Source organism: Acanthochromis polyacanthus, chromosome 19, assembly GCF_021347895.1.
Source record: "Acanthochromis polyacanthus isolate Apoly-LR-REF ecotype Palm Island chromosome 19, KAUST_Apoly_ChrSc, whole genome shotgun sequence".
Lineage (NCBI taxonomy): Eukaryota > Metazoa > Chordata > Actinopteri > Pomacentridae > Acanthochromis > Acanthochromis polyacanthus.
The window spans coordinates 22929165-22942962 of NC_067131.1; the positions used below are offsets into that span (position 1 = coordinate 22929165).

General features: G+C 39.6%; 2 protein-coding genes across 2 annotated transcripts in view; one reads left to right on the forward strand and one right to left on the reverse strand.

The window, feature by feature from the left end:
• Positions 1-13798, reverse strand: part of LOC110958423 (ras-related protein Rab-26) — a 198449-nt gene that overhangs the window by 13854 nt on the left and 170797 nt on the right. The window lies entirely within an intron of this gene.
• On the forward strand, positions 8066-13310 carry LOC110969491 (uncharacterized). The gene is made up of 3 exons (XM_022219574.2): positions 8066-8363; positions 8947-10006; positions 10814-13310. The coding sequence occupies exons 2-3, from the start codon at positions 8985-8987 to the stop codon at positions 10842-10844; spliced, it is 1053 nt and encodes a 350-aa protein (XP_022075266.2). The 5' UTR covers positions 8066-8363; positions 8947-8984; the 3' UTR covers positions 10845-13310.

The following is a 13798-nucleotide window of genomic DNA, read 5'->3' on the forward strand; positions in this document are numbered from 1 at the left end:
CTGACATTGAACTGACTTAATTATGGTTATTTCTGTAATTTACTCTACAGACAGAAAGCTGCTGGAACCTGTCCAACTTTACTGCAGTTTTAGTTCAGCCAGTTCATCTCAAACTGACCAAATGAGTAAAGCTGCATTGTGGGTGATGTAGGCAACTGGCTTTGACAAAATGGAGGAATGTGTGGATATCGCTGGTTCCGCTGCAACACATCACTATAACTATTTTATTGGCCTGTAATGCAGTACTCTTGAAATTTTAAAGATTCTACATTTGATTTAGTAAAATTCATTAAAGTTAACATCTCCTTAGCATCGCCAAAGATTAATGACAAAGTAAAGAAGCAGCTATGTGTGAACATAATTACCAAAGAATTACTCCTGATTTACATATTTCAGCTCCACTTCCTTACATAACTGTGTGCTCTTATGATAACTATGTGTTAACAGTAAAAGAGGATGATTAATACAGGCTACAGTAATTTACATTAAAGCTGTGTGGCTGTCCTACTTTCATGTTTCTAAGTGACCCCGATGATTATGGAAATAATTTCAGTTATGGTAATTACTGCTCCTTATTTTCTGCTGCACAAGTGTGTGCTTTTGTGTGTGTGTGATTAAATCTAAATCCAATCTCTCTTTTTTTTAACAACCATTATAACTTTTGGAAAAAAAATCCAGAATAGTTGCAATTTTCAGGCACTAAGATTAATTTTTAAGATGGTGAAGATGCTTAATAATGAGCCACAGAGGATCACAGGATTTGTATAAACTTTCCATCCTGTCTAATTTTCTGTTCACAGGAGATGGTGAAGGACGGTAAGATGCTGTGAGATTCTCCTATTAAGCCCGGATAAGCATGAGAAGAAAAGAATGGAGTTTGTTGTAATAAAATGGAGAGCTTGTGCAACAGTGAAGTAAGTGTTTGAGAGCAGTTCAAGGTTGTGTCAAAACATGCTTTCTGTTTGAAAGAGGAGGAACAGAAAGGCTGCTGTTGTCACTTAAGAGGAGAATGGACATTTCATCAGTACTATGGAGGTATGTAGGATGGTACAAACAGATGATCTTTCACTTAGAAAGTCCACAACTGCTAATGTTGGAATAGAGCATCCTTTCTAAAGACCAAGGCCACAAAACATTCTTACTAGAAAATAACACATGAAATTCTATTCAGTTCAATTTACTTTTCCGTACATGTTAGTTTTCACATCGACCACGACCGTCAGTTTCACAACAGCTATGCTTTATAAATGTAGAGGGTGATTATGTCATTAAAAAGGGCATTTCTAAAGAAAAAATTAAAGAGAACTGGTCTGCTGATGCAAATGAGAAGATATTCTCTTTGGACAAGTGTCCAAATCAAATGACTAGACTAGCCCACGCATGACATTCAGAAATCTACAGTTTTCCAAATACATGACAGCAACAGCAACAGAGTGCCTGGCAAACAAGGCTAATGTTTAATAACATTTATTAAATATTAAAAGCAGTGCTGCCATATAAATATACAAAGATACCACTAGCAATGTAAATCATGAGAACTTTTATGAACTGATAATCTGTAGCCAAATTAATAATCAATTAATCAATAACGCAAAATGAACTGACTCAGTCCGTGTCCTGATGTACAGTGCCCTCCATAATTATTGGCACCCCTGGTTAAGAAGAGTTGAAAGCCGTAAAATAAATTCAGTTTTTATTGCAGAAGCATACTCCATCCATCCGTTCTCTATACACCGCTTTATCCTCACTGGGGTCGCAGAGGGGCTGAAGTCTATCCCAGCTGAGCAGGGTTAAATAAGTTGTTGTCAGCTGAAACATATTCATCACTGCAGTAGTTATCCAATGGAAGGCTCTTGCCTATTTGCTTTGCCAAATCCAAGTGGCAACATTTTTTTTTTTTTTGGACAGGCAGTGTATATAAACCATCCATCCATTCATTCTCTATACACCGCTTTATCCTCAATAGGGTCGCGGGGGGGCTGGAGTCTATCCCAGCTGACTCGGGCAAAGGCAGGTGACACCCTGGACAGGTCATCAGTCTGTCGCAGGGCTACATATACAGACAAACAATTACACTCACATTCACACCTCCGGGCAATTTAGAGTCATCAATTAACCTCAGCATATTTTTGGACTGTGAGAGGAAGCCGGCGTGCCCGGAGAAAACCCACGCACACACAGGGAGAAAATGCAAACTCCATGCAGAAAGATCCCAGGAAACCCGGGACATGAACCAGGGATCTTCTCGCTGCAAGAGGAAAGTGTTAACCACTACTCCATTGTGCAGCCCAGAAGCATACTCTCACACTGAAAATTGTATTATAAAAAAATGTATTATAGGAGAAGATTAGGTGCTGTTTTGTTGCTTGCCAACATGGAACTGTCAGTGATCTGAGTGATCCCCTCCTCAGCTTGCTACTATGTTGTAACACTTGGTACGTATGATACGCTTCTGATATGCATGTCTTTTGTCTCGAGCCTTATTGGATAATTTATTTGTTAATTGATTAGATTACACAAGACATGCAATGAATGGCAAGCTGTCTGATATTTAAGAAGGCATTTATATTACTTTCAGTGCTCAGAGTTGGACAGTGAGAAACTTGCTTATTCTAGCAGCACTCTCTGTGGGGACCAGTGCAGAGAATAGGCTCTTTCCACTGACGGATTTTGTTCGAAGTTGACTAACACCTTTCTGCATGTTCCAAACACAGGAGTTCCCCCTGTAGAACCTCTTCCAGGTCCATTTTCAGGAGAGAAATAGTCCCTGTTCCAATTAAGATACTTCTTACTGACCCTGAAATACTCTATGGAGGGTTTGGTGCCGATTGGTTCAAATCAGAAATGACACAAGCTGATTAGTTAAACTGGGAGAAGACAAATACCATTTTATCTGTCCTCTCCATGTTCTCATCAAGTATTCTTCCTTTCTCTAACATAATAATCAAAAATGAAAAACTCACCATACATAATAATGCAAAAAATCATGGGCCACTTAATGATTTGCTGATACTGGCTGTTACACACACCAACATGTAAAGAAGGGCAGTAATGACACTTTTATTTCTTCTTCAAGCACTGACATTTGTGCCGGAAAGATTGTGTAGTTTTTAATAATAATGACCATATTAAGCAGCATGGGGGCAACAATTTGATGTAGACTGATCCCTCATCTATCTGCCTTGCTGTCCCCATTAAGTCTGCAATTCCTGTGCTGATACAATATGTCTTAGCTTTGGTAATTTGATGTTGCGAATCAATTAATGAGGACAGTATGAAATGAATTAATAAACACCTTCAAATTGAAGTCAGACACTTGACAAGATAGGGCCAGGTAATTAGCTGATAATGCAGGAATCAGGTTAGGTGTTGCTGTGCTTCAGTTTTGCAGCTGAGGATGTGGGGTCCCTGGGTAGTTGTCCATTTTGCCGAGATGGTAACCAAGCCTTGCCATAGCCCAATTTAAGTGGAAATTTCAAATCATGAGTTTTTGTAAATTCGGAAACATTTCTTAAAGAGGCAAAGTTCTTCTTCCTTTGTGCGTTACTTTAGTGTTTTCTAGTTTTTTGTTGCATTTAAGAGACAGGAGCCTTTCAGAAAGAGTGTGAGCTGCAGCAATCTAAAATATGAGAAAAATAATTTGTCTTTCTTTAACGTTAAAGCCTGTCTTCATATTGCAATAGACCCCCAAAAATAAAATTCTAAACCTGTGAAAGTGTATAACATGGGTTCTTTAAAAGATACTTTTACTTTGTTGTTATTATAACACATTTGAAGGGACTGTTTTGGCTTTTCATACTGTCACAAAACAGCAAAATAATCACAAAAATCAACAATCAATTCATCCATCCACTCATCATCTAGATACTGTTTAATCCTTATTAGGGTTGCAGGCTGGTTGGAGTCTATCCCACCTGACACAGGCAAGAGACATCCTGGAAAGGTCACCAGTCTATCACAGAGCTACACATAGAGACAAACAAGCACACTCACATTCACATTATTTTCTTTGTCTGTGTTGGACAACTAAATAACCATTTCCCCTGCCAACCTCCTCAAAAGGTTTGATCTTTTATGGCCCCAACAGAGTGCATCAGAGTGCTGCAGATGGATCAACAAGGTTAAGCGCAAACAGTTTTTTAGTGACTCCCAATGTGCTCTACCAAACAGTTCACAAAACAACAAAAACGTCTGACACTTACACTTTCAAGAAGGTCTCCAAACCCTGTCAGTGTGCAACCAGCTGCCATGCTCATATCTCTGAAGCTTTCCTTGAACAATCTGAGGAGTTTCTTTAATCATCTCGCCAGCAAACCTGAGGCGATCAGGTTTCAAATCTCTCACTTTTCTGCGGAGCTATGCCATACACCTCGACTGAGCCGGGTTCTGTGTTCAGCTATTGTGAACAAATCTCCCTGTCAACTTCAGAAAAAACATTTTTAGACATTTTCCCCTCCTGATTTCTGAATGTTGCTTTTTACACTTTTGAACCTCATGTTGTTTGCAGTACCCTTCAGTCTCAAATACACCACCGTCCTTTTTCAACTGTGCCAATTTCAAGGTTGCAGAATTTTTTTTTGTACCTTTGCAGCAATTTTCTAATACAGCAAACTGAACTGAAAAACTCTACCAGTGCTACCAGTGATGTTAAATACAGAAGAAATATAACCCCAAAAATAACATAGAGAAAGCCAACTGAGCACAGAGCTACTGTTAACATTTCAAGCATCAATAAGCACATATTGACTTATTTGTACTAGTGGGGAGCAGTGGCAAAGACATTTTATTGCTATTGGAAGAAACACCAAGAAAAAAAGGTCAGGTTTGTCTGGCACATAAATACTGTACAATAGAAACACATTTCCTCCTGCCTTCCTCTGTCTCTCTCTCTTTGTGCATCATCAGACAAAGACCACTCAGATCAGCGGTAATCCCTCCCCTCGTCTGCAGGTTTACAGTACCCTGGGAGGTTTACATCTCTTCATTATGCTGAGATTAATGTAGTGAGCCTCACCTAGTAGCTCCGACTCCCAATATCATGTGAACCTGCCAATTACTCACGCAGCCTTGAAAGATCTCGGTGGCCTGTGGGTGGATTACGGGGAAGTGAGGGAAAGAACACAGCTTCTGAACTGAAAGTGATCAAACTTCAAAGGATTCGCTGTCAAAACTGAGCACTGGAGTTCATACAGAACGTGGGAGAACAGGACACGTGTATAGTTTGGATCTTCATGTGATAGCTTGTGACATGCAGTCAGATTTATATCATTGGAACAGCTTTCCATTTGACACCTTGTGTAAAACCACTGGATGTGACACAAAGCGCGACTCTACTGACAACAAGATTATTGAGGGGCTACTGTAGAATAATGTGATCACTTTACTGGGTGCCTATTTTGAAAGAGAAAAAGATGTCAGTGGAAGCCTTACACGACTCAACGGACGTAGATTGTGGGTTTAAACCTGTGCTGTGTAACCATTCTTGTAGTTTTTTTGCTATTTAAAAGACAACAACTTCCATGCATGACCCCTACACTCTGAAAACTACAAGTTTTGACAGATTTGAATCATGGAATGAGGCATGGTTGCCTGGTTATTACTCTGTCAAGGAGGCTGTGCCTCAGTAGATGATCGGTGTTGGTTTGTCCGTCTGTTTGTTAGCAACATAACTCAAAATGGACAAATGGATCTGGCTGAAATTTTTAGGGAAGGTCAGAAATGACATAAGGACCAAGTGATTGAATTTTGGCAGTGATGTGGCTTATAGACTGGATCCATGGATTTGTTAAAGGGTTCTGTATCATTGCAAGATAGTGGCACGACACCACTGTAACTATGACTACATATGAACACTAAGTCAACTGCTTGCTGACGATCATGATTGTGATCCTACTACAAAACGATCATTGCAGACTTATGGAGATTTATATGTCTGAAATAATGCAAGAAACAATTGATTAAATTGTGATTGCGTTTCTGAATCCCATCAATTCTTGTCGCCCACTAGATATTTAGGTCACGCAATTCGGTATCCATACATAATGTACACATGCACAATACAAGCCTGTGCAAGATTTGAGGTGTCGGAAATGATACAATGACTGAGCAGCCTTGGCAGAATACTGCGCTCTCTGAGTGGTTTTCTTGTTTTAGTAAGTGGTTGTAAAGATGCATAAAGAATGTGTTCACAACAGTTACTGTCTGACAGGGGCATTCTGGCATGTTTGTCCAACAGTAGTTGAAATAGCTTAATTTTCCATAAAAAACAAGTTCACCACTAACACTATTTTCAAGATGCCACAACATCGTAGTGTTGCCTAACAGCAGAATTGTAATGGGTGCAGTCAGACCAGTCTCCAGCACTGTGTCAAGCAAGACTAGTTCAAGTCATGCCAAGGGAAAAAAAAAAACTCTATCTAACCAATTACAAGCTGTTTCCTGCAGTCAATAGAGGTTATCAGATAATGTCACTTTCTAATTTGCATATTGCTACAGCTTCTTGAACGTTGTGGGTGTCTTCTAAATAGATAAGCAAAAAGTGTCAGTGCCGGTACATCTCACAATGCTCCAGAAAATTAACCTTGCTTATGCTGATTTGCAAAAAAATAATGTCACCAGGTTTGGCTGTTAAAAGAACTTTACCTTTAATGGTGTTCATTCAACAGAAATGCACCATATAAAACTGAGTTGCAACCAACTCATGTTCTATGCTTTCTGATAATTTGTCAGAATTGGTGCAGTCTACATGTTAAGATACTTTCAGATCTTTTACCTAAGTATTCATCAGGATGTTGCTTTCATTTTTAACAATGAAATAGCCCCTTTGCAATGCAACGTCTTTTAAAGTGTCTGAAGGGCTACCTGCACAGTGACAAGACATTACTGTCAAGTTGGCAACTCTGTATTTATGAACAGAGGCACACACTTTCACTTAGAAACATCATCAGGGGGCATAGCATTAGCTTCCATAGCTTCGTTGATGACACACAGCTTTACATCGCTGTATCTCCTGATGACCCAGAGCCAAAAGATATTCTTCTAACCGCATTTCAGATGCCAGGTTGTGGATAGCAGAGAGTTATCTACAGCTCAATCAGGGCAAATTATGGTCTTTAGTAGTGAAACTCAGAGAGAGAAACTCAATGTTAAACGACAAGCACCGACAATAAAAACCATCTCAAGAAAAGAGAAATCTCATCTTTGAATAGGGTCTCAGCTTCGAGCCTCACATCAGAAACTAAGAATGCATTTTATCATTCAAAGGACACAGTCAGAGTGCAACAGTTTCTCTCTGAAGCTTTTAGTCTTTTGTTGTGTAAAGCATTTTGTTCCATTCTATATTCATGAAAAGCGCTATACAAACAAAGTCTGACTGATTGTTACCATTTTAGTTTGGCATGCTAACAATGTCAATTAACACAAAGCAGCTGAGGCTGATGGGAATGCCAGTAGTTTTGTCACCAAATTGGTTGCAATTCATCCTGAGAGGGAAATGAATGTCTGAATCATTTCAATCAAAAGATATTTTATCTATAATCATAAATGTCATATCTGTCACTAGAAAAGAAGTCGGGTAATGTTCGTATTGAATTATGTGCAGTTCCAACCAGAATTTGCAGAATTTTTTATCTGGATCAAAGCACGGACGAACTGGGTGTTTACCATCCCCAGAGCAGCACTGCTGGCGTGGCTCAAAATGTTTTGCCTGCAGCTGCAGCTGAGTTTCTGAAGCAGTGAGCGGTTACGACACGCTTGAAAACAAATGCCCATAATTGCTGAGACTGTTTATCCATGAATAGGGAGCATTCAATCTGAGTTATCATGAAGAAGAGGCCTTCAAAGTGCAAAACAACAACACTACACACAATCAGACATATAAAATGATGAGATGCATTATTCTATGAAGAATTTATAGATTTTCTTTTTTTTTTTCATTTTTAGCACTCAGGGCTTGGGAAAGTCATTGTTGGGTGAATGATTCAAATAAAAATTCATGGGCTACTATTGAAAATTGGAGAAAAATAGTAGCTACAGTGAGCTCACAGAAGTGTAAATATATATTCTACTAGTTTTAGTGCTTTGAAACTGTGTGAAATGTATTACTCTTGTACAACTGTTTACTTTAAGACATGGCTCTTACTTCATGCTGTTATGAAACAGCTGCTCATCAAGTCCATCAAAACTTGTATGTGTGCATGCGCGAATTTATGTGAAATGAGGAATCTGAGGGTTTCTGGGCGTTAATTTGGGGAAGTTGTGGTCAGATTTGGGTGGGGGGCACAGAGAGAGTGATATTAAGACAGAGATGACTGAAAGAGATTCGTCCAGACTGAAAGAGAACTGAGATCAACACAGCGCTGCAGGTAAACAATATTTTACAATTAATATTTCACAATGCATCAGAGATTGTAAAAACATTACAAACATGTCAAAGATAAATTTTAAAGTTTCTGCTAAATCATTTTAATTGGAAGTTTTCAAGGTTTTGAGAAATAATTGAAGCCGTTTTCAGAGAATTTGCTATTAAGTTATTTATTGAGCATGTTAACTGAAGTAGTAGTTCATTCAGATCAACTACTTTATTTATGTATTTTAAAGCAGTGGCAGATGAAGTATACTCACGAAATGTAAAAAACATCAGATCGCTCCCAAAGGATATTACTGAGTCCGTTTGGTGAGGTAACATTTCAGCAAAAACCCCAAACAGTAATCAAGCATATAGCTGATAATCAATATTAATGTTAAATTAACTTGTAGAACTGGTGTTTTTCACTTGATCCACGCAACTAACAAGTGGTGACAGCTAGAATCTCTGTTGTGAAAAGTCAGTGGTTGTGAAACATATAGAAATGCATTTTAAGAAGTTGTGCTGGGCGTCTGCGCTTCCTCTTTGTAAAATTGAAACATCCTGAAACAGCCTACTCCCTCCTTTCTCTATCTTCTCAGGGTTATTCACACACTGAGGTCTCAACCCACCAAGCGAGATGAATAAATGCCCCACTGCTGTGAATGGCCCTGCTAATCCAGTCTGTGCCAGTGGTAGTGATACTGGCCAGATGAGTAAAACAGGCCCTAATGCTAATAATGTGAGCCTCAGAGCAAAGAACAAGGACAGACAAGGACCACATGACTTCCAGGAGCCCAGACAGCGTCCTTTGTCAACAATCTCCATCTCTGATGTGACCCCCCCCTCTCATCAGCGCCGTTGGTCAGCCGACTTCTGCACATGTGGGAACTCTACCGGCATTATCGTGAGGAAGAAGAAGAAGAAGCCAAAGCCTCCTCAGCGCTGCCTCGCCCTCTGCCAACCCCACACCACATCCCAGACTTCAGTGAAACGCTACTCCTGCCCTCCTTTGGGGACCTTTACCTCACCTGGTCAATCCTCTCCCTCCTCCTCCTCCTCCTCCTCCACCACCTCATCCTGCTCCTCACCTCCTCCCACCCAGACATCTGTCATCACTGGCCACGACCCTCGAGGCTGGAAGGTGCATCCCAAGTCAAGCTCCACCTCCTCTCAGCTTCGCGCTAACAGGCTGTCTCTGCAGATTTCCATCCCTGTCAACTCTGTTCCAAACACTCCAAACAACCCAGACCCATCAACCAAACCTGCCCTCAGACCAAAACCTTTCCATCGCCACCACTCCGACTCCTCAGCCTTCCTCAGATTTCTGGAAAGTCCTCGTTCTGTGGTGACAGCAGAGGAGCTCTGTGCTGTGCGTCTTCGCCATGTCACACTTTCTGATGATGATGTCTTCACTAAGGGGGCTCAAGAGAAAGACAAAGTGACCACTCAGCCACGCAAAATACCACCACCTGTTCCGGAAAAAACAGCCTTGGCGAGACAAATAGCACAACTGATTTCTCGTTCACGGCAGCGCTGTGGGCCAGTCACAATTAAAAGCAACAAAAATGAAAACCTTCACACTGGCACGACGACGCCAAATCCCGAATATTCACATCAGACTAATGAAAACAGCTGCATATGTGCATGTGTCAAAAACAGGTAGGTACTCATAAAAAATTCCTCTACTCACACAGAGTAACAATTACATCAGATTAACACCTAAAGCTAACAGAATTCCAAGTTAAAGGCATAATCTGGAAATTTTACAGTACACTAGGAAGTTGGAAAACTTGTGAAGAACATATGCAGAGCCTTGAATGTGCAGATTTTTACCATAGAATCCACTTACATATTTTGTGCTGCCATCTAGTGGCACTGCTCTGGATCAAAGCACACATACTGCGAACGGAATTTAAAATTAAGTGTGAATTTATAGCTAACCGTAATATTTATTTTCAATAAATGCATGAATAATAATTGGTGATAATAACTTTGGAATCAAGTGACAGATGCATCTAAACTTTTGTGCAGGTTACCTCTGCTTTCACAAATACTAGAGGATTAAATCAAAATGATTATATATTATAATAGATATAATATATTCTTACAGCTTTAGCAAAAGAATTATAGAATTATAGAAGAATTATTAAAATTATTTTTTCTTTCAAAACTATGTAATTTTTAATAAAGAGGTTTTGTAAAAAGCTTGAATAAAGCATCAGAAATGCAACGTGACTATCAGCTTTTAGCAAAGTTTTTTTTTTGTGAAAAAATGAACAAAAAAATAAGTTGTTGCATATGAAGATGACGCCCAACATTGTCTTTGCAGTTTAGAGAGATTTAAGCCCAGAAGCCCGAGTGTCTTTCATCCTGATTAGTTTTTATTGACTTTCTTCATGAAATGCTGAGCAGACAGAAGGGGTTTCACAGTGTGAGTCAGTACTAACAGTGTTTACTGTCTTCCAGCTGGGCTACATCTTCATATCAGCTGCGATAGGGACAGGTCCGACCCACATTTCCCTGGCTGAGAAATCTGAGAGAAGAGAACCAAAACCTTCTCTAATCACCGACACCACACTGTGTGAAGTAGATAGAATATGTTTCTCCCTGGGGATTGGACACCATGTTCTGTCTGCATGATTTAAGGTATTTTCAATAGGTTGAAATTCCTACAGACTAAATCACACTTTTCTAGCTCCAACATCAAAGCAAATGAGTGTTATTACTTCAGTTTTGCATCATTTTATCTCTTTACCAGATTGTTGGACCCATGCTTCTTCTCTTTGCTGTGAAAATATGACTGTTTTTTTTTTTTTTTTTTTTTTTGTCTGTTACAAGCCAGGGCAGCTTCAAGGGAACACATGGTTACTTTTGTAGAAGAAAACAAACCCTGCAGATGTAACTCCTGCTCATTATGAATACAGATCAGAAAACTAGAAAAGCACTCAGAGAGCGCAGTACTCAGCCAAGGATGCTGATTCCCCCTATGGCATTGTCAGATGTGCAGCATTTTTTTTTTTTTAATGCAGCATTTGTTTATTTATTAGTTATTGACAATCAGAAATCATGGCACCATAGAACGTGGGCACTTACGAACAAAATGACCTTGCACACACATGTTATGCATGTGTACAATATGTACGGATACCGAATCACATGACCTAAATATGTAGCGGGTGGGGAGAATTGATGGGACTCGGAAACACCCCCACAGTTTAATCAATTATTTCTTGTATTATTTACAATGGATAAGTCCTGATAAGATTGCAGCGGTTGACTTGTAGTAGGATCGCAATCATGTGATCGTCAGCAGGCAGCTGACGCAGCCACGTCCTTGCCAAAATCTAATCACATGGTCCTTGTGTCATTTCTGACCTTCCCTGAAAATTTAATCTGACTCCATTAGATCGTTTTTGAGTAATGTCGGAACAGACAGACAAACAGACATATGCTGATCATCACATAAGTGTGCTGTGTTCCTTAGTGGAGTAATAACAATTGTAAAGATATTTGTTGATACAAGGTGTGATCAAAAAGTTAAGAGACTGTTTGTGGTGCTAGTGCACGGAGCACGTCCAGTCATGCATGAAACTATCAGCAGGTGCCGTGACACCACACTACTCATGTTGCTGTGAGCACTGTGCCCCTTTTACGATTTCTCCATGAACCACAAACTGGAGCTAAGAGTGAACATTACATTGTGTGTCAGTCAGCAGCCATGATGATCCAGCCTTCACGTGGAGGACCATCACTGGTGATGAGAAGGAACAGCAGCTTTTACAGATCATCAAGAAACCAGGAGCATGCTCATTGCTTTCTTCAACAGTCACATAGTTGTGCAAGAAGAATTTGTCCATCAGGTCCAGACTATCGAGACAGAATTCTACTGTAATATCCTGAGGTGTCTGAGGGAAAATACTTGGTGCAAATTACCTAAACTGTGGCGTGATGGCAAGAATGCGATTCTGAGCAAGATTCTTGGCCACAGCAACTCAGGTCCCTCTTGCTAGATGTGACTCCTTGTGACTGAAATTTAAATTGAAGCATTGCAGTTTTGACATGGTTAAAATCTTCATCGCTAATCACAGATTGCACTTTGCATTCTTATACATGGGATTTCGAGTCATCATTACAACCACTGCAGAAGCACTGGGAGATGTATATCGCTGCACAAAGAGCCACACTTGGATAAAGTGTAGTTTTTGTTATTTATAGGCACAATCTCTGAACGTTTTGATCACATCTCTTACTGTAAATATAATTTGCTTGACTGCACGGTACCTAATCTGAATTCATAGGCAAAATACACTGGCTGGATGTGTTGATCAGCAAGGAATAAGTTGTAAATATTAAGATCTGATATGGTGGTCAAACACCATGTGGATGTGTCATCAGTAATTCCAGGCCAGCACATATAATTTCTATTCATTGTTTTAAAAATATCAAAAACAATGGTTAAAGCTTCTCAAGTGTGATGATTCGCTTTTTTAGTTCGCTGAATACAACACTGTCAATTATGCTTTTCAAATGTCACATTACTTGCAGCCAATTTAATCAATTATAAATAAGCTGTTTCAACTGTTTAACGATGCAGATAATCTCTGCTTTGGTCAAAATACATGATTAGTGGAGCCATATGAGTGTATGAAAAGTGTTACTTTTCTAATAAATTTTGTGAAAAACTTGTGCTTCTTTGTTTGTTGTTATCAGCAGTTCACATGGTCTGATGTATTTTGACACTCCAGTTGAATTTCTGCTGCTATGCTCCAGTTCAGGCTTGGCAGGCTCTTATTATATACTGAATAATACTGAGGTAAGCTCAAGTGCGTTTGTCCGGCAGATGCAGAGATGTAATGGGCAGCAGCAGGAAAATCTGACCTGCTTGTGCCTGCTGTATGTCTGGACTAGTATGTGGAATTAATGAAAGTGCAGAGAATCTCGAAAACTGGGATCCTCACAGCAAAAGCTGAGAGTGTACAGAGAGTCTAATCACAAACAAGCAGCTGCTCACTTAGAAATCACTGGGGAAACTGAAGAAATGGATGTTATTTTGTGTTTGCTGGTAAAAGGTTACAAACAGCTGCAGTTTTATACATGCAAAAGAAGCAGGGGAAAACATGATATTACAGTGAGAGGATTAAGCCCAGATTGTGTAAAGTAGCTGAAAAAGGCCATCACTTGTTTACCTTCTGTTACCCAAATTAGGTTTCAACGTTCATTGTCAACTTGGCACACTTAACAAGTAGGCCCTAATAGAAGTGAGAGTTGAGTCAAACTGATCAAAGGGCAACACTTCATTTCACAGGCCCAAAGTTTCCCATTAATTTTCTAAAGCAAAACTGACTGGGTAATTGGAGGGGCTGTAATTTATTAAGGGAAATTGGGACATTTTCTAAGGAAAACAGGCAAAATAGAATCTGTACCTCTCCACTTCTCTCCACATAATATTTG

What these genes read in the sequence shown, in the direction of transcription:
- LOC110969491 (XM_022219574.2), top strand. Translation starts at nt 8,985, where the DNA reads ATGAATAAATGCCCCACTGCTGTGAATGGCCCTGCTAATCCAGTCTGT. An exon ending in TGTGCATGTGTCAAAAACAG is followed by an intron (nt 10,007 to 10,813) that starts GTAGGTACTCAT and finishes ACTGTCTTCCAG; the next exon opens with CTGGGCTACATCTTCATATC.